General features: G+C 36.4%; 1 protein-coding gene across 1 annotated transcript; it reads left to right on the forward strand.

Annotated features, from left to right (window-relative positions):
* Window positions 1-3863: 3863 nt before the first annotated feature.
* LOC121411780 (IQ calmodulin-binding motif-containing protein 1-like) lies at window positions 3864-19282 on the forward strand. Its single transcript, XM_041604629.1, has 12 exons — window positions 3864-4058; window positions 6566-6728; window positions 7047-7273; window positions 8080-8179; window positions 8981-9151; window positions 9934-10042; window positions 10748-10857; window positions 11622-11764; window positions 12613-12761; window positions 14784-14915; window positions 16791-16947; window positions 19054-19282. Exons 1-12 carry the CDS (start codon window positions 3953-3955, stop codon window positions 19254-19256), a joined length of 1770 nt encoding a protein of 589 aa, XP_041460563.1. The 5' UTR covers window positions 3864-3952; the 3' UTR covers window positions 19257-19282.
* Window positions 19283-19663: the final 381 nt, after the last annotated feature.

A 19663-nucleotide genomic window follows, 5' to 3' on the forward strand; every position in this document is an offset into this window, starting at 1 on the left:
CATTTCTAAAATATTTTATTTTTTTAATTTTAAAAATACGTTTTAAAAACACAAAATAAAATTATGATTTTTATTAGATGGTTGGAATTTTTTGTTTACTTGAAGTTTGAACTTTTCCCTATTTCTTTCTTTTATATATACCCTATCCTTTCTGCTTGCCCTTTTTTGTTCCATCTATCTTTATTTCCATGGGTGTCGATCGGTATTCTTGGTTGGGGCAGATGATTGACACAAATTTTCTTGTGGATGGGGATCTTTCAACATTACCCCCACTACTTAAGTGTGAGCTCACCATGTAGTATGTATATTACCCATTTGTAAATATGTTACTTTTGTTCAAATGTTTGAGCCTTTATTTGCCCCAATAGGGGCCAAAAGGTATTTATTCAATAAAGTTCAAAGTTCAAAATCAAAAGTTAGGACATGTGGGAGTGGTTGATATGCATGGTGTTCTTGGAAATTCCTTCATTGTTGTAGTGTACTATGCTTGTATAATTTTTTTGAAAATTCAATTTGTGTTACAAGTAAGCCTATTCTAAACTCATACCGAGAAAAAATGACAAATTTGACTGGACCATGTACATAGTGATCTGTTTATTGAGCATGATGTATACACAGGGGCGTCGATCCATTTTTCAGATGGGGGGGGGGTGGCAAAATTATGAATCAACGTTCCAAAGGCGCTCGATCACAAAAAACGGACAAACTTACCCGCACACACCCACACACATAGGCATATATATATATATATATATATATATAAATATATATATAACTCGTGAGAAAGAGACACATATCTCACCTTCACCAACAATGGCGAGCGCGAAGCGCGAGCTAAATTTTTTAGTATGTCATGAAAACAGGAAAAATGTACCTGTTTAGGTTTGTTTGTAGTAACTCATGAGGAGGGTCGATACATGTTTCTCACTAGTGAGCGAGCTGAAATCTGTTTATTTTCTGACCTGAAGCTTGATATTCTAAGCATTTTTGGTACCAATGATTAAAGCCTGTGTATAGCTTTGGTAAAGGGTCAATAATGAGATTGATAATCGAATATCATCTAACATGTCTAATATGACAGTCTTACTGAAGCGTAGAGACCGTTAGATATTTTTCCAACTGCACTTCTCTGAGAAAATTTCAAATATTCAAATCTTGGATATATAGCGCCCTCTCTCGGCGATGCTTGTTTTAAATTTAAAAAATGGGCATTCAAGCACTTATCTTATAAATTTAGTGATTAGCTATCCAAAAGTTGCAGACAAAGAATATATCTTGAAAGTTTCAGCCCATTCCATGATTTGGAATAGGATTTTATTGAAAGACAAAAACACATCGATATTTTAATTTGATCGGGTAACCCGATCAAGTTAAATTTCCATGTAAAATCGCAAAATTTATCCTGTAAAACACATTTCCATTTCATATCCTCCACATCATAACTGTTATAGGGCATATCCATTCATATTAGCTAGCAATGAATTGGAATAGTGATAAGTGCATTTTGGTGAATTTACCAAAACTATACACAAGCTTTAAGATGGGTTTAAGATGGATCTAGAAGAACAATAGATGCGAGCTGAAAATTTTGATCTGGAAAAAAAAGACACTTTAATGGAAGATATATATCCAACAAAAGATTATTGCAAATCAAAGTTCTTTTGAGGTTTAGATTGAAAACGGGACATTTTATTCACCTAGATATCATGAAAAGTATGGGTTTTTGGTACATGATGCGAACGCGAAGAGCGAGCTGAAAATTTTATATTCCAATCTGAAAAGCAGACATTTTGAGCACGATTTTAATCAAAATCGAGTTGGTATCTCGCTTGCTTGCTGATTTCAGTGTAGCATTACAATCTTATTTTATTTTAGTTGCACATGCGGAATTATTGGGGGGCAAAACGATATGTTTGCCCCAATATTTTCATTGGTAGGGCAATCGCCCCCTGCCCCCCCCCCCCCCCCCCCCACCAGGATCGAGCCTCTGTGTATACAACTTCTCTCTTAAATCTAACCTGACTGGCAATATCTTTATTCTTCTTAATGCATGATGATAAAATGCAGATTCGGACCAATTAAGACTAGCACAAATTACAACCTGTGTGGCCTCTCGAGCGCCTTCGGGCTTACCGTCATTCCTTAGAGATTTATCGTGCACCCTTTTACTCCCGTTTATTTTTCCACCCTTTTGAATTAATGATTTATTCAAATTAATTTATTCACCACTGATGGGATGGAACACCCTATCAACAAAAGTTGATTTTCGTTGGGGTCCTTTTATGTCATGTGTTAAAAAATATCAGATACATAAACATTTCATTCTTTTTCATCTTGAACCTCCACCCATCTGTTTAATAGTCCTGATAAAATGTTTTTATTCAGTAACAATATACACAAAGTGCGAGGGAAACAATCTGATTGATGGCATACCATAATCATCATGATCAAACTTTTCATTTTTCATCATCATTATAATAATTTTTCTACCCTAAATTATTGGGGGGTGATATATCTCCCCCCCTTCCCTCCGTGATCGACACTCATGTTTATTTCCAATACCATACTTTATCCGTATTATTTATTTTGTAATTATCTGCGTTATTGTTTGAATATTTTTTGTGTCTTTATTACCCTGTGAATATATCGCAATTCGGCCTTAGCCGCGATGATGTCTTGATTTTTATTAACAAACCATTTATCTATATATTTCCGTTCTTCCTTCCCTAGACATTTTCTTTTCTCTCTCTCTGTTCATTTTTCTTTCTTTCCTTCTTTCTCTTACTTTCGTTCTTTATCAAATATCCTTTTTTATTTCCTTCATTCTTTCTTTTATTATAATTACCTTGCCTTCCTTCTCTCTTCGTCTCCTGTTTATTTTCATACTTTCTATCCTTCCATTACTTTCTCTTTTTTCGGTCTCTCCTCCCTTCCACTCTTTCTTCCTTTCTTTATTTTTTCCCTTCTTATTAATCTTTTCCCTTATTCTTTCTTTCTTTCTTTCTTTTGTTTCTTTCTTTCTTTCCCTTCCTTCCAGTTTTCATCTTTCTTTCTTTCAAGTTCACCTTCCCTTCCAATTCTTTATATTTTCACAAGTCTAACACTTTGTGTGGGCTTCTTTGTTGATCTTCGTTTGTCAATTGTCCCGTATTTCATTTTGTGAAATCTGGTCACCCTGAAACAGACGGATGCCAGCTGTCTATGCCAGAGCGTACTTGCTTGCACCTGACGACACCGAGCTGAACGGGCCGAGCTTGCTATTGACGCAGAGCCAGCCCGGACCCAACAGCCTTTCCGTGTTCGGGCTGCCGCAGAAAGCCGCGGTGCGACGTGCACGACAGCCCGGCCCCGAGGCGGAGACGCCGGAGTTAGAGAGGCCGTGAATTATTGATGTTTTTGTATATAATTCTTCGGCCCATTCATCATTCAATTAAAATCTACCGGGAGTAAATACTTAATCCATTTATATAAATAAGAAATATCAATAAATCTGGCGGAACTTACTGAACTATAGTAAGACTTGGACAGACTTTCTCGCCAGACTGAGAGGAGACTGAGATCGGAGGTTGCATAATTTTTCCAATTGTTGGGATAAAAATTAGCAAAGCTAGCTACAAACAACACACGGTAGATATTGACAATTTGATAATCCAGTTACGGTTATTGGAATTTATATATGAAATTTTTAATCTTGAATCAAGATAAAATTTAAATCAAAAATATAAATATATTAAAAACTTTTGATTTTTTGATCACTGAAATATTTTTAAAAATTCTAATGAATAAAGAATCATTATAATTCTAACATCCACGTAAAATTTTCGACTCGGTTTAATAATGATCATGATAATAGTTCACTAATTTCTACCGACTGTCAATATTTTGGAATAGGCCGAGGAGTGAACTGAAAAAGTTAGCTTTTGTTTTTGTCAGAGTTTTGTCACGAATCATAATGGCATCGAATGATCCATTAGAGGACAAACGAGTTGAAGATTTAGCTGCACATCTTGCAGAGACAACAGATAAGAATGTTCCGAATCTGCTGCTCGCCTTGCAAGGTATTTTTTCCTCCTATTCGACTCCAGTGCCGACATATTGAAAAAAATGTAGGAAACTCGTTACATTATTAATATTATTACATAGACCACTCATCCAATTGAATAAGGTCTACTGACTGTTAATGTTAATGTTATGTTTTTAATATTGTTGTTTTTTGTATTTTGTTTTCATGAAGGCATTTTTTTTGGGGGGGAGTAAGCTAAGTAAGAGAGACGATATGTGATTGGATTTGATCATTCATGTTATTGATGATTGTTATTTGCTTTGTCTTTGACCTTTGTTTTATTTCAACAGGATCAAAAGTTTTCTTATTTGCATATTTCAGACACTGAGTCTGAGATAGATCCCTCAGTCTATTGATGGAATATTCATGAATATTCATGCTGTTTGACCTGCCATCCTCATGCATGCAATGTTTTCTTCTTCCAGGCTGGTACAGTCCGCCACTGGCGTTTTGACATCGGCCTGGGCCGGCATGCTGGGGCCTGTTGCATGAAACTTTGAAGGGGTCTTTCGTAGAACCATTCTACGTAAGAACGAGATATCGCTCAACTGTTTCACAAAGCTGATTTGGGCGATACAAAGAACGGTCCTTGCAAAGACACCTCCAAACATGTCCTACGTAGGCATGATCTTCTTCACCGCCCACTAGCCAGGAGGCTTCTAGAGAGTAAAAATCATTTACTAACGTAAGGTTACTCTCATACGAAGCCAGGGCTTCTATTCTATACATGTGTGTGTACCACCAAAAAACCATGATACGGACGCTTGCGTTGCGTAACGTGGGTGAAGAACAATACAATGTAGAACACAAGATGGCGGCATAAACATTGGGCAAGTCTCTTCTTTTTATTACCTTATTACCGGATGTACTGGAAAAATGCAGAAAGCTGCAGCCAAGTTTCCAGGTCTAGCTTTCAACCAAGCTCAATCTTCTTCCACAAGTATACTATGTGTTACAGTGTCAGTGTTCAGTCACTTTTCATGATATTTTTCTCATTTTTTAATGAATTCTTGTCTGAAAATAAAATGTATAGCATAGAAATGTCGGAAATGAAGTTGTATCCCATATACATGATTTAGGGCTAGATCTTTTAGAGAGAAAGTAGAAATCTTGGGGGCGAAAGTTTCAGGTTTTTTGGTGGTACACACACACGTATAGAAAAGAAGCCCTGGCTTCGTATGAGAGTAACCTTACGTTAGTAAATGATTTTTACTCTCTAGAAGCCTCCTGGCTACCGCCCACCACCATCAGCATTGAGAGAAAATGCGTTTACGGCAAGCCACACTGACATATCACCTTAAAACATTTTTGGGGGTTGCACTCTGATGCATTTTATCTAGTCTTGAGGACGCAATGATGATTACTTTTGATAGAATGAAATATACTTCTTCATCATTGACATCTTGACACTCTTCCCATGTAGGATTAAGAGAAGGTCCAAAACAAAGATGGATTTCCCTAGGAAATCCATCTTTTTAAACCAAAATCACATTAATTTTATTAATTATATTCATTCTTACACGTTTCCTACGCCTAATGCATAGGAAGGTTTTAAGAATTATTATATAAAAATATTTAAAAAATGAAGATTTCTTACCTAACTGATGCTGCGTAGACCCCTCGATCCATATGTAAACAACGGAAATACAATAGCGTCGACCCTTGAACCGCTTATGTATGACGTACTTCCGGCAAGCAATGCCGTCTTAACGAACAATTTAGAGATAAAAATTATTATTTAACAAAAAAATTTATTTCGTGATTATAAATGATTCATATATATTAGTATTAAAATAAAATTTCATTCACCCATAAAATAATGCTAATAATGTGAAAGGTGAGGATATATTCATGTTAAATGTGTTTGTCAAAATATTTTGTGTACCCGCATAGATACGATTAGAGCGGATTCTACTGCGTTGTTGGTACAGTGGCAGATACAAATTTATATTGCTACTGAATGGGTGAACGGAATTGTCAATTTTCCGTCTACACAAAGTCTATGGGGAAACAGAATTTCCGTTTTCTGACATGCCGAAACAGAATTTAAGATTTTCTGAAACGGAAAAGGCAATTTTTTGAAACGGAAAATCACTGTCCCTACACTCGGAGTATCTGAACGAGTTCACCACCTTGAGGTGGAGCGTAGTGTAGTGGTAGTGAAGTGGAATGGAACCTGCACGAACATCACTTGAGGTACCTCTGGCTGTGCTTGTGTTAACAAGATGCGCTGGGGTTCAACTTTACAACTTGAAATAAGAACATTATGAACAAGTAGAATCATTCTGTCAAATGGGCTTATTTTGACGTTTTTGGGCCATTACATTGAACCTTCTCTACAACTTAGTGTTGGTTTGGGGTGGCTGGTCACATAATGAACAAGAATAGTGACAAGTACTTTTAAGGGGATTTACCCAACCCTAAGAGATTTATTGAAAATAATGTAAAGTGAGGGTAGATAATCTAGATCTACTACTAGCTTCTTTATCTCATTTGTCACAGATATTCTTGATAGTGTTGTACCTGGCTCGCAGAGGGCAGAGAAGATCAAGAAAGAGATCTGGAATTTTGAACTTCTACAGAGCGTCCTTCTTGCTCTCAAGCAGGACTTCTCTCTCATCAATGGCAAGTGGAATACTGCTGCTGCACTTGCTAAAATCTTAGCGTAAGTGACTGACTCTAATAACACGTTTAATTATCTTTCGAACACAGCAAAATATGTGATCATAGCCACTTGCTTTATCCTTACACATGAGTCTTATTTCCTTACTGACAAAATCCTGAGATGCCAAGTCCAAGGTACATTAGGTTTAGTTTCAAAATGAATATCAATTTAAGATTCAATGAAATTGGTTCAGTTGCATTATTGTCCCTTTAAAACCCAGGTAAAACCTAAAAACATTGAGAATACCTTATTAATGATGGTCTGCTTTTGATATCTTCCAGTACTGGTAGTAATCCTCTTTAGTTTTGTCTCAATCAGGCATTGCTCCGTTGGTCTTGATCCTCCTGACTCCCATGAATTCCATGCTCTCTTCTTGCCCGAGGCAACCGAACGTCTCCTCATCCTCTCCCGTAACATACAGCACAGATACTGCAAGATTCCAGAAAAAACTCTGACCCTCAAGGATGATCTCATCAAGAATTTCAAAGAGGTTGTGGACTCACTGCAGTGGCTCTACAGTGGTCACTTATTTCTGACTACAAATGGCAAGTGAACATTATTTAAGGTTCAGGGACACATTGCTTAAAGTTTACTATCTCAGACACTTTGTCATCCAAATGTCACTTCAGTGGTAACGATGCTCAATCTCAATTCAAAAGCAAGGATTCCATGGAAGCTACGACGGATGGCGAAGTTGCCATGATAGCCATGGTTATTCAACATGGGCCCTGATGTGGATGATGTGATTCTGGTTTAGGAAATTATAAAGGTCCTAAAATTAGCAGCATCCAAAATTGTGTTTGTATTGAGATTTTCCTTCAGATTGAATTGTTATGAAAAATAATGCTATTGATTGGTTTTATTTTAAACTTTGCATTCATTATTACAGTTTCACTGGTAATTTTTAGAATTCTCTCCAGAAATTCCACACAAGGACAATATTTCATTTCATTTATTTTTCCATTTCCAACAATCATTTACATTTACAATAGTTTTGTTACATACATCTTGATATAATTATAATCAGTGATCTCATTCATAAATGTTGTGAATTTTTTGTGCCCAAAGTATCTTCTCTTAGGAATAGGTGTTAACTCAAAGGCATAAGGCATATTTTGATAGGGCTTTTCAAAACATGGCACCCAAATTATTGAACAACCTTCCTAAATCCTAAGATGTTAGATCAAGTACAGAATTTTAAAGATTAAAATCCAACAATGACTATTAGCCATTTACATGCTTAGAGACTATTCATATAGTATTTGTATTTCAAAGGATATGATATATGTGCTCAGTTGTCTAGAGACAAAAGCAAGTTTAATTTACTGATTAAATTGTTCACTTTTTGCAGTGTTGAGATCAAACTATCTCCTTCAGATGCTGATAACTGATGACAGAGAGACAAGTGTTGTTCTTCTTGGAATGGTTCAGAGTGCTGTCAGGGTCAATTCGTAAGTGATCACGGAAGTGATTCATAAAGCTGCTCGTAAGTTATGAATCAATTCATGAACGACTGGTAAAGCCTTTCTGGTGTGTGATCAAATTTTGAATAGTTTGACATTTCTAAAATTTTGTATTCAAATTTGTTAAAAAATAACTAGTATTTGAACACAGATATTGTTATTTGTCAAGAATGAGAAAAGTTCACTCCCATTTTAAATTCAAAAGAGGTAAAATTAGGGTTACCTCATTCAGCAGATGGAAAGGATATTAGTTTTATGTAAAATCGTGCATAATTTTCGAGCAGCTTTGTGAAATGGCCGCCAGATTCTTAATGATACTGGCTAGATTCTAAAACGTGATCAGTCGCAATCTTCATAAGGGAAATTTCATGTCAAATCTGAGAATTTATCCTGTCAAGCACATTTTCATTTCAAATTATCATCTACATCATAACTGTTTTAGGGTATACGCATTCACATAATCTAGCAGTAATTTGGAAAAGTGATAGTTGCATTGGGATGATTGGGGGAGGGGAGGGGGGGTTAACAAAGGTAAAGAGTGACTTTAAGATTAGCAACCATGGTTCTAGTAGAATCGCATATATTTAATAATCTTTTTAAGCATTGCAACTTTTCATTTCAAAAGATGTTTATATTCTTGATTTATTAAAATCATGGGTATGTAACGATACTGAACTAAATGACTTGGAATTTGGAAAGCTACCATTCTACAATGTAAAATGGTAGCCTGAATGAAACGTTTCTGCATTCTACTCAAGGGATATTTACAACTCTATTTACTTCAAACAGGTTGGTTCTGAATACACTGGATGAGAAAGTGGTACACAGTTTGCTGGATGAAATCATCTTCAAATTATCCGCCTTCAACGATGCTGAGATTGGAGCTGCAGCAACGAGGGCGCTTGTCAACATTGCAGACGTTCACACCCCTCTTATCAGATTGCTCTATACAAGATACAAGTAGGTAGCATTGTATATGACTGCAAAGAAGAAAGAGAGTGAAGCCTCATTCAGATGTGGTGCAACAGATCTTGCCACTTTATGCTAATAAAGATATATTGTACACTTTAAGTGTCAAAACTGGCCCAAAGTTGCATGAACAGATGTAGTTGGTATTTTTGTGTATACCTGCACAGATTTTTTTTTTATTATTCTGGGGGCTTTGTCATCTAACATTTTTTGGATGCCAACTATCCCATTGATTGTGTACACAAGAATTTTGCTGAAAGTTGCCATATCTGAACGAATGTTGAGCATTATGTAAAAAGTAATGTGCAAGTTTAAACCCCCTGCCCGTGGCCCGTACTCTGAATTGTAGTTTAAATTAGGCTTTGGTTTAACTCTTGTGCTAATATGGCAAAAATGTACAATATTAACATAGAATCTTTCCTATGTTCACTTTGCTCTTTCATTATGTTACCATGGTGAGGAAACAAATTCAGTTATTATTCTCAGACAGTTATGAATAATTTGAGTGACGTAAGAGCTGATAAATGGAACCTGTACAGTTAAAGATTTGTGTCACAACTGGCTGTCCATAGTTAAACCAAACTTCATATTTGAATTTAGATTAAACCTTGAGTTCAGAATAAAGGGTCCATGACTTTATTTCTTTTAGAGTTTTGCAAAGCATTTCTCTTTGAAAAAAAGTGGTATTTATAACAATGGTAGCATGATATTAAGTTAAATTTTTAATGCAACTAGACTCTAATGTATTTGCAATATATCCCTCATTTTCTCAGAGGATTGAGGCCCTTGTTAAGTCGTTGGACTGGAAGAGGATTTGGGCGAGATTTGAAGAGACTTCTTGCCTTACTTGATGCCGGATCAGCTCAACAAGCCGAGCTTAATGTGAGTGGAAAACATCAAAGTCAATAGTACAGTAGATTTTGATATGTGAATTGCAGGAAGGTCAACACTGTTTGAAGTATTAATTATGCATGATTTCAAAACAGAGTAGGAATTAATTATTTTATTTTGGGGGTATAGTTTTACGTTTGGGCTATTATTACTGAGATTATTTGGGGTATTCTATTCATTCGAGGGGCTACGTTTTTGTGTAAAGTTGAATCTTTTAATCTATCGTCATATCGTCATCGTGGGTGCGCTGTGGTCTAGTGGCTCAGACTCTCGCCTTTGAAAAGAGGGTCATGGGTTCAAATCCTAGCCATGGCATGTTTTCCTTCAGGAAGAAATTTATCCACACTGTGCTGCACTCTACCCAGGTGAGGTGAAAGGGTACCCGGCAGGAGTAATTCCTTGCATGCACTGAGCGCCGGTGATGGTAGCTCGAGCTAAAGCCAGGGTAATAATAGCAGCGCTTTGTATCTTCAGGCAAAAAACACTTTATAAATCCAGCTATTATTATTAGATACTTGTATGTTTTGTACTTACAAACCATGAGGCAAAGCCAAAGGAATGATCAGGAATTGGGAAATTCAGATCTCCTATTTTTGGTTGTTTGATGTGGAAAGTATCCAGTCCAGTATAAAAAAAATACATACATGGTCATTAAAACCATTATATTCACTGTCTTGATTATGTTTATGTTTTCAGAGACTGCACCGAGCAGCAACCACCATTCAAGCAATATGGAGAGGTTTCTTACAAAGAAAGAGATTAAAAAGAGCCAATAGAGGTCTAGCAACACTTCAGAGGTCATACAGGTTAGTAGAAGATGATGGAAAGATAGACATTGTTGCACTGACCATAGGTCTATAATTTTGTTCATGTGATGCAATTTACATGGCTTTATTGTTGATTTATCTGAAATCGTTAGATTTTATTTTTTCATGAATCAATTATGCTATTTTATGCATAAGTCATACTTTTACCTTTATTCACCAAATTTTGTTTAATTGTTTTTTTATGAATTCTAGGTATTTCTTTGTTTTTCTTTATTTTATCATCAAATTTGTTGCAGAACCCTTTTGAACTATAGTCAAGCTAATATGAATTGATTTCAGTTTATAAAAGTGAAAATAATCATATCTATATTTAATTGAGATGAGAAAAATTTATTCACATTGACTTGTACACAAAATCATGATATTGACAAATTTTTGGTCTGACATGCATTTATATAATGTTGCATAATTTGGGAATCGTGTACCAAGCCATGGCAAATTTGGTGTCCAAAGATTGATATAAAAGTCTTGAAAGTAAGGTTTCAAGGAGTAGTACGGTAAAACAAGATTTCATGGAGGAATAGTCACACAAAATGTTGAGATTGGTTGATTCAACCCCCCCCTCCCCCTGGCTGTTTAGGAATTAAAGTAGATATTGTTGATGTGTTAGTAAAAATAAATTATTTAAAACAAAAATCGCTCTGAATCAATTTGATGACAGAGATTTTATCAGTCAGTTTCATGTAAACACAAGGTTGGAGAGGTAAGAATCAAATATCTGTAATTCCTTGTTGCTATGTCAGGGCAAAGAAGGAGGAGAAGTCAAGGATCCAGGAGTATGAGAGAGAACAGAAGGAGCTGGAGCATCAGCTCCTGATGGCAAGGAGAAAAGCTATCCGAGAAACCAGACAGAAACAGCTGGACATGATCAGTGCGATGCCTCCAGGTGGGTTGCTTTTGCAAGGCATGAACATAGTTCACATCAGACTAACTTCAATGACAGTAGTTTCCAAATTCACCGACCATCAAACAAAGGGAAACAGAAAAGGATATATGTGTACACATTGTATTTAGTCACAAGATTTTTTTTAAAGTGCCAAAATTGTCTTATTTTCGTTATATTGAAGGAGGAGCAATCAAACATGATGCAGACAACGTATATTCAACTGTTATTGGGGCTAAAATAGAAAACTATGTTTGTATGCTTATACATTTTTTTTCCGATTTGGATGGTTGCGATGACCCTGTCCATGAATGATGTGTTTTGTGTCTCAATTGGCATTCAGAGGAAGTCTGTATACTTGGGAGTAAGATAAAAAGATATACTAGGTAAATACATTTTTAATTTATAGACAATCTTCTTTTGGGCATAGACATAAAATACTAGATGGGTCTTGGTCAAATTAGATTTTGGTGTGGTGTTTGAGTATTTATCAGGGACCCATTATGGAAAGAGTTGCAATCAAACACAACTCGTATTAAAAATGAAATGGAACTTGATTTTTAACTTTTGAGATACCCACAATTGGGACTTCCGTATGATTTTAATAGTTGCGTCAAAATGCAACACTTTCTAACACGGGCCCGTAACTTTGCTGAAAATTATGCAAATTTTTTGGGAAATCTTTTTTTAAGAATCAATATTCTATGTCTAGTTTATGTTTATTGCATTTTCCAAGTGGTGTAAACAAGAAAATAGAAATGTCTTCGATCCAATTTCCCTTCAAAATTCAGTTTCAGTAAACCATCTCTGACTATGATTTTTCTTCTCCTTATGATTCCTTCTTTTTCCAGGAGATGTCAACAAGTACCTTGAAATGTCACAGATCCAATGTGCCATCAGAATCCAGGCAAGATGGAGGGGAGTCCTGGAGAGACGTAAGTTAGGCCTCAGGAAAGCCACAGCTCAGCAGGTCAAGGCTGCCATCACCATCCAGAGACTTGTAAGCATGATTCATTTTAATAATAGTGGGGGCATTGTGGTCTAGTGGTTACAAATCTCATCTTTCAATGAGAGGGGTGTGGGTTCGAATCTCAGCCACGACGTGTTTTCCTTCAGCAAGAAATTTATCCACATTGTACCGCACTCAACCCTGGTGAGGAGAATGGGAACCTGGCAGTATTAATTCCAAGCGCCTTAATAGCAGCTGGAGCTACAGCCGGGGCAATATTTAGTGCGCCATTGAATAGGAAAATAAATCAGCCTCATAAATGCTATATAATATTATTAATAATATTGTGAAACCTATCTGTAATTGCCACCCAAGGGAAACACAAAATTTGATATCTATAGACAGGCTATAGAGAGATTCTTATACACCCTAATCTGCAGGTTATCTGCCCCAGTGGAAACGGTTTTATGGTCACCATAGGCAGGTGTCTACTGTAGAGAGGTGGTTACTAAAACAAGTTTGACTGTAGTAATGTCCTGCGTTTGTTGCATCAGTATAAAAAAGTCAGCTTTTATTACATATACTTGAGCCCCCTATTTATGATTGGTATATGTGATCAGGTACCACAAACACACAAACCATTGCACTGTGTAGTTTTTAATAGTTGGAGGGCATCAGGTGTGGATTTGATCAAACGGGTCAATATTTAGTCCAGAGGGGAGGGGGGTTCCTGCCATCGGACAGTGGACAGCATCTGCAACAAAGAAAACAAGGAAAAAGGGGTGTTTTTCACAGGTAGGCACGGAAGGTGAATAGAATGTCAAGAACATCCAAAATGGAAAAAAATCCTCTTAAAACATGATGGCCTAAAACACGAATAGAGTGTGTAATTTGCACCAACTGCGACTCTAATGCCAATCTACGCTTGATTCCCCCAATATTAATTGTTCCAAACGTAAGAAATTATCAAAGCACAGCGCATGTTTAGTGCTTGCAGCAGTTGCCCCCAGTCGCCGCTCCGAAGTCTAGTCATTGAATGAGAGTGCGGCCCCTGTGCACACGGAAAAACTTTCTATCCAATTAAAATGTTGACTTTGCTGTGCGCTCAATCACATGTTGACTCCTGCTTAGACTTTGATTTTCCTGTGTTTTTCGTGGCAGGTGCGGAATGCAAATCTAGTGTGAAAAACTTTTAAAAAATCATTATTAAATGAAATCCCTGTTTAGAGTGTGCAAATCTGGGATATCTTCACAAAATCCTAGCGGCCTGCCCTGAATCCATATTTAGAGTATTTTTTCAGGATGATATTCGCGGATGCTGTCCATTTCGAAGGCAGTGAATTTTTTTTTGTATTATGATATTTAGATGTACCGATCAACCCAACTTGCTATTTTTATAATTTTAATTATACCCATATTTCATGCTTTCCCTTTTATTTAGTGTTGCATTTATATTCCCCTCTTTTGAACTTTCATAAATTAAGAACTAGGTACAGTAAGCTCTCTGCTTGGTACTTCATATCATAACAACAAACAGATTGTACTTATTAGCTTACTAGCTTTGGGGGTAAATTGATTTCTAATCCCCTTTTTGTCACCTTCACAAAATAGTTTGAGGGAAAGTGATTTGGCCAACTTAAATCCCTTTAATAACTTTCAAAAGTAACATTCTAGGGTATTCTTCTCTTTGCAAAGTGGGTTAGCAAGTTCATCATTTTTAAAGCTGAGAATCTCATAGGGTTTGTATTTAACAAAAAATAATTTCTGGTGACTTTTTGTTGGCTTTGTGTTTTGAAACATGATCTAAATTGAAGCATCTTTATCTCTGCAAGTTTAAAACCAAGTGGATGCATTATAGCCATCATACCCTTTTGTACAGCATAAACGCTCAATGCCATAAATAAATGCTGATGTTTGTTGATTAGCACTGTTTGCAAGTGTACAATCTTTTAATCTTTTCTTTCCTTCGTATTCAAGTTAGACAAAAAAATTATATTCTCCATCAGCCCCCTCCCTTCATTTTCTGTGACTTTCACTGTATATTTTGATTTTTTTGGCATTTTATTCTCCCAGGTAAGGAGATTTCTCAAGAAGCAAGAGGAAAGGAAGAAGGAGCCATTGCTATGGCAACCACCCCCTGGTCTGGATGACGATAGGCGGGTGGAGCTGCAGAAGATCATTGATGAGAAACGGAACAAAGAAACGGTATGAAGAATTGCTGTGCAAGACATTGGAACAGGCCCCCCCCCCTTGAGATCTTGGCCTTGATCATGCGATTGCGCCAAAAATTGGCACACAGGTTGCCTGGGACATAATCATACAAACAAAAGTCTGTATTAATTTATTTCATGCAAATTGCTATTAATTGATTATACTAATTTATGCGTAATTAGTATGCAAAATCATACTTTTTCTTCTGATTCCCTAAATAAAGCTCCAAAATGTTCTAATTTTTGGTGTAGAAAAACTTTTTTTGGTTTTCTTAGCAAATGAACATGAAAAAAATTGTGATATCAGACCAATTTCTTATGTATTATCTTGTTTTTGCAATTTCTTATGTAATTATGTATTCATGTGGTCCACCTGCACTCCCCCACCAATCAATTTTATCGGGGCGAAAGACCTGCGGGTCAGTGATTCCATTCGCTTTTCGCCTCCCAGGCACAGGTGAGGCCAAAAAAAATGATAATAATTTCTATGTTTTTTGGGACCTTTTATTTTTCATGACATTTGATGGAGAATCTTTTGAAATAATAAACAGCATAAAATAAATCCATTTTGATCAGCAAAACTAAAAATAATCATTCAATAATGATTTGGGGTTGAAAACACAATTTGCATTGACTTTGTACACAATATCACATTTTTGAGCAATTTTTGATCTGACATGCACATACAAAATGTTGCGTAATTTCGGAACTGCGTACCCGGGTGTCGCAAATTTGGTCTCAAAAGATGCGCAAAGCTTGAAAGTTAAAAGTCAGCAAGCGGCCCGGTCAAAAAATTTTGCACGAATCGTTGAGGGAGGAGACTCAGAGGCCCCCCCCCCCCCCGGCCTTGATAGGGTTAATCATGAAGACTAGACCTATTCAATTTCAGTGCACCATCCAAAGTAGGGTAGACATCAGTTTGTACAATGTGGGGAGGGGTGGTTTTCTGTTAGAAGATGTAAGAATAAATAAAAATTAAATTTGCCATTAGTCAGCTGTGTTTCATTTTCTGTAATGTGCAGGGAGTATTTCATCCTCCCAAGTTGTCAGATATGAACATTATACTTTACATTGATTGGCTGAACAGCACAGTTCCCATGGCAACTCTTGGATAAAACATCTGACAAGTCCTTTCATGAAACCCCTCCCTGATCAGTTTATTTTAGGCAAAAATTGAAGCAGCTGGTCATGATTGAATACATACATGTACATATTACAAAACATAACATGGTAAACTATTTCAAAAGAAATCAGCGTTCTTTTTTAATTTATTCTTTGTTGCACAAGAGGAATATTGTCGTGTTTACCTTTACCTTCAATCTGAAGTACCTGTCTTATTCAAATGTAATTTCAGAATGTTAAACGCAAGTTTTAGAGGCATTTGTTTCCGCATTATCTGCTCTGTGCTATTTGATCAGTAATGGTCTGGTTAGAGAGTAATGATTGCTCTGCAAGCATCAATATAAACCTCAACTTCTGCTGGTTTAAAAGTCGCGAAACTTGGTATGCAATCTTTATTTACTTGATGAAAGTGAAAAAGATATATTTTGTTTCAGTTGGAAGTGCTTCCAAGAAATCAAAATGGATCTCTTTTTGGGGGGGAGGGTTTCATGAAACATCTTGTCAGTGATTCTTACTGAGAAATTTGCTCTGAGCCAATCAGATGGAAGGATTACAGTAGCTTGTACCAAATGGTCTGTGAAAAGGTCATGAAGTAATTATTTGAAAGTTTAAGGTAGGTGTACAATATATGCTCAGTTTGGCCATTGAGGAGGCAAGACTTCTGATTTGATTTTTTTCCATCAATTTTCCATGAAATCAAAGACCACAAGATTTCAATACTCATATGCTCTCTTTTTTACAATCATAGCCCAAGGAACGCAGCCGGGAGGCCCAAGAAGAGCTTCATAAACAAACCCAGGAGATGCTTCTCAGATACTTTGCATTCAGAGGAAAGCAGAGGAAGAACTACCAAAGAAGAGAAGCACTTCTTGCCTCCCTTGAAACGGATGCTGACTTGTTAACAAGTGAGTGACTCATTTTAGATAGTTCCTATATACATTAATTGAATATACATAAATTGATATACCAAACTTAAAGGGGAATGAAACATTTGGAACAAGTAGGCTTTAGTTGAAACAGAAAAATCAAAGAATAAGAACAAGGAAAATTTGAGAAAAATTGGACGTATAATTGGAAAGTTATGAGCATTTGAATATTGCAATCACTAATGCTATGGAGATCCTCCCATTGGCAATGCGACAAAGATGTGTGATGTCACATGTGAACATCTTTCCCTTTGATGGACTATAAAATAACCTCAAAATGTATCTTTTTTGCTTTTTCTTATGGTGATACAAAATCCATGATGTATTCTTTAAAAATCTTTATTACATGCTCTCCAATAGAAAGAACACATAACCTACAGATGAATGTGATAGAAGAGGCAATTTAAGTGAAATATATACTTCAGTAATGTGGAGAGTTGTTCCCAAGTGACATCACACATCTTTGTCACATTGTCAACTTGAGGATCTCCATAGCATTAGTGATCACAATATTCAAATGCTCATAACTTTCTCATTATTTGTCTGATTTTTCTCAAACTATCTTTGGTCTTTTTCTTTGAAGTGTCTGTTTTCGCACAAGCTATCTTGTTCCAAAGATTCTGATATCAGAACTCAATATGATATTCAAGTTTGTCATTGTTAATTAGAAGACCGATAATAAGATGATAGTTGCTCCACTCTAACTGTGAAACATTAATATGGTTCACTGCAATGTGTCACATTTCCAATTTTAACCCCTCTGACCAAAAAGTATACCTTAATCCTGATCTAATCCCTTTTTTATTTCGATGAATCTTCACAAATATATAATTTCTTGACAGACAACTACTGTCATTATTTAAAAACAGCAGAAAACCACACTAGTAGATTTCCCAATATGACCCCATCATTTAATTGCATATTAAAGTTGCATATTTGTTATGTTTATAGTTTGAAGGTTATGCTTTATGCATTGCATTTAGCTTTATTTCAGACAGGTGCAATAAAGCTCGATAAAAAGGTTCAGTATTGTTTATAAAAGGGATAAAATTTATCCTACCTTGGCCACATTTTTTTAATATAAGGTGTCTAAAACTGTTGTCCGATCTGATTATTTTAAATAAATTGGCACAAGAGTATTTTGTCAAAAGTTGCATCTATAGACAAAACTCCCGACACCTTTATGTACTCTCTGACATGCAACATCGCTTAATGATAATAATACTACATATGATTTATATAGTGTCTTTTCCATTTTGATTAAATGCTCAAGGCGCTTATAAGAGAGCAAAACATAAAAGTAAAGAGAAATAAGAGAAGTACAAGAAAGGGTAAATTACAAATGAGGAAAAATGTCTGTCTTCAAACCTAGTACCTGCTGGTGAACAATTGCAATTTTAGGTTGCCCTTAAAGGATGTTGCAGAGTTTGAGTTCTTCAGCTCCTATGGTAGTGAATTCCACAGGGCTGGTCCGGCATGAGCAAAGGCTCGTTTGCCCCAGGATTTGTTAGATAGTGGGATGTAAGAGACTAGATTGGGATGATCGCAGTGTGCGTGCAGGTTGAGAGTGGTGTGTAAGAGACTTGTAATTGGGTGCGGATCCATTGATGATATGATAAACCAAAAGTAGAATTTTGAAATCTATGCGATCCTATATGGGCAACCAATGGAGGTCTTTAAGAACAGGAGTGATGTGATCATGTTTATTTGTCAGAGAAACAATGCGAGCTGCTGAATTCTGAAGTTTTTGAAGTCGGGTAATTATACATCATAACATCGAAATGAAAACATAGTAATCCATGAGTTGGTCTGCATGTCTTCAGATAATTGTTGAGAATTGTAGAGTGTATTGCACTTCACTTAGCAGAGGTGATGCGATTCGTCTCACCATGTCTGGACACTGAATAATGTTCAGCTCTGTCTCACCACATGAAGGCTAGTTTCATCTGCGAGAAATTTCACCCAGGCAAATCTGTTGATCTGTTGATATTGACTTGGATCTATCCTCGTGTCTGAAATGCATATTATCTTTCACCACTCACTCGTTCATCCTTCTTCATCCATTATCTTTATTTTGCTTTTCAGATGCACCCAAGTTGGACGATGCGAGCAACCGGGACGTCTACACCTTCACCAGCCATTCAGCACCAATCGCCGCAAAGGCTCTATCAAATCACCGAGAGGAACTCCTACTCCTCAGGCAACCATGGTGGAGGAAACTCCATATAGAGGAGAAAACCGACGACGAAATTGCAGAAGAATACGACACAGAATTCAAGATCCTTTGAGAGTTTTGAGGGATTTTTATTTTCATTTTTTATTCTCATACAAAATTATCAGTACTCACCTACGTACCTTGAAACTTTTCACCTTGATATAGATGATGATGATATTCCGCTTTTGCAAAAATTATCAGTATTTGTACATGATTGAACGCCCTTGAGATTGTCCAAGTGATGTATAAATGGATTTCATTATGAGCTATATTGATGTGGTTACACCAGTGTAAGTTATGCAAAGTCAATGCCCCTAGAATGTCCCGGATGACAATATATGGCCCAACTTCACCAGGGAGTCTTAAAACGGTACCTGTGAAACTGATTTCACAGATTTGGTGTAGCAAATACAAGTATACTTTATATGCAACCATTAAGAAATGTTCAATGATGAATGCATGCTTTTATCAAAGGGCAAT

Source organism: Lytechinus variegatus, chromosome 3, assembly GCF_018143015.1.
Source record: "Lytechinus variegatus isolate NC3 chromosome 3, Lvar_3.0, whole genome shotgun sequence".
In the NCBI taxonomy this organism is placed as follows: domain Eukaryota; kingdom Metazoa; phylum Echinodermata; class Echinoidea; order Temnopleuroida; family Toxopneustidae; genus Lytechinus; species Lytechinus variegatus.

Coding starts and splice junctions, on each gene's coding strand:
- LOC121411780 (XM_041604629.1), top strand. CDS start 3,953: ATGGCATCGAATGATCCATTAGAGGACAAACGAGTTGAAGATTTAGCT. Junction 4,059..6,565: donor TCTGCTGCTCGCCTTGCAAG/GTATTTTTTCCT, acceptor CATTTGTCACAG/ATATTCTTGATAGTGTTGTA. Junction 10,043..10,747: donor CTCAACAAGCCGAGCTTAAT/GTGAGTGGAAAA, acceptor TTATGTTTTCAG/AGACTGCACCGAGCAGCAAC.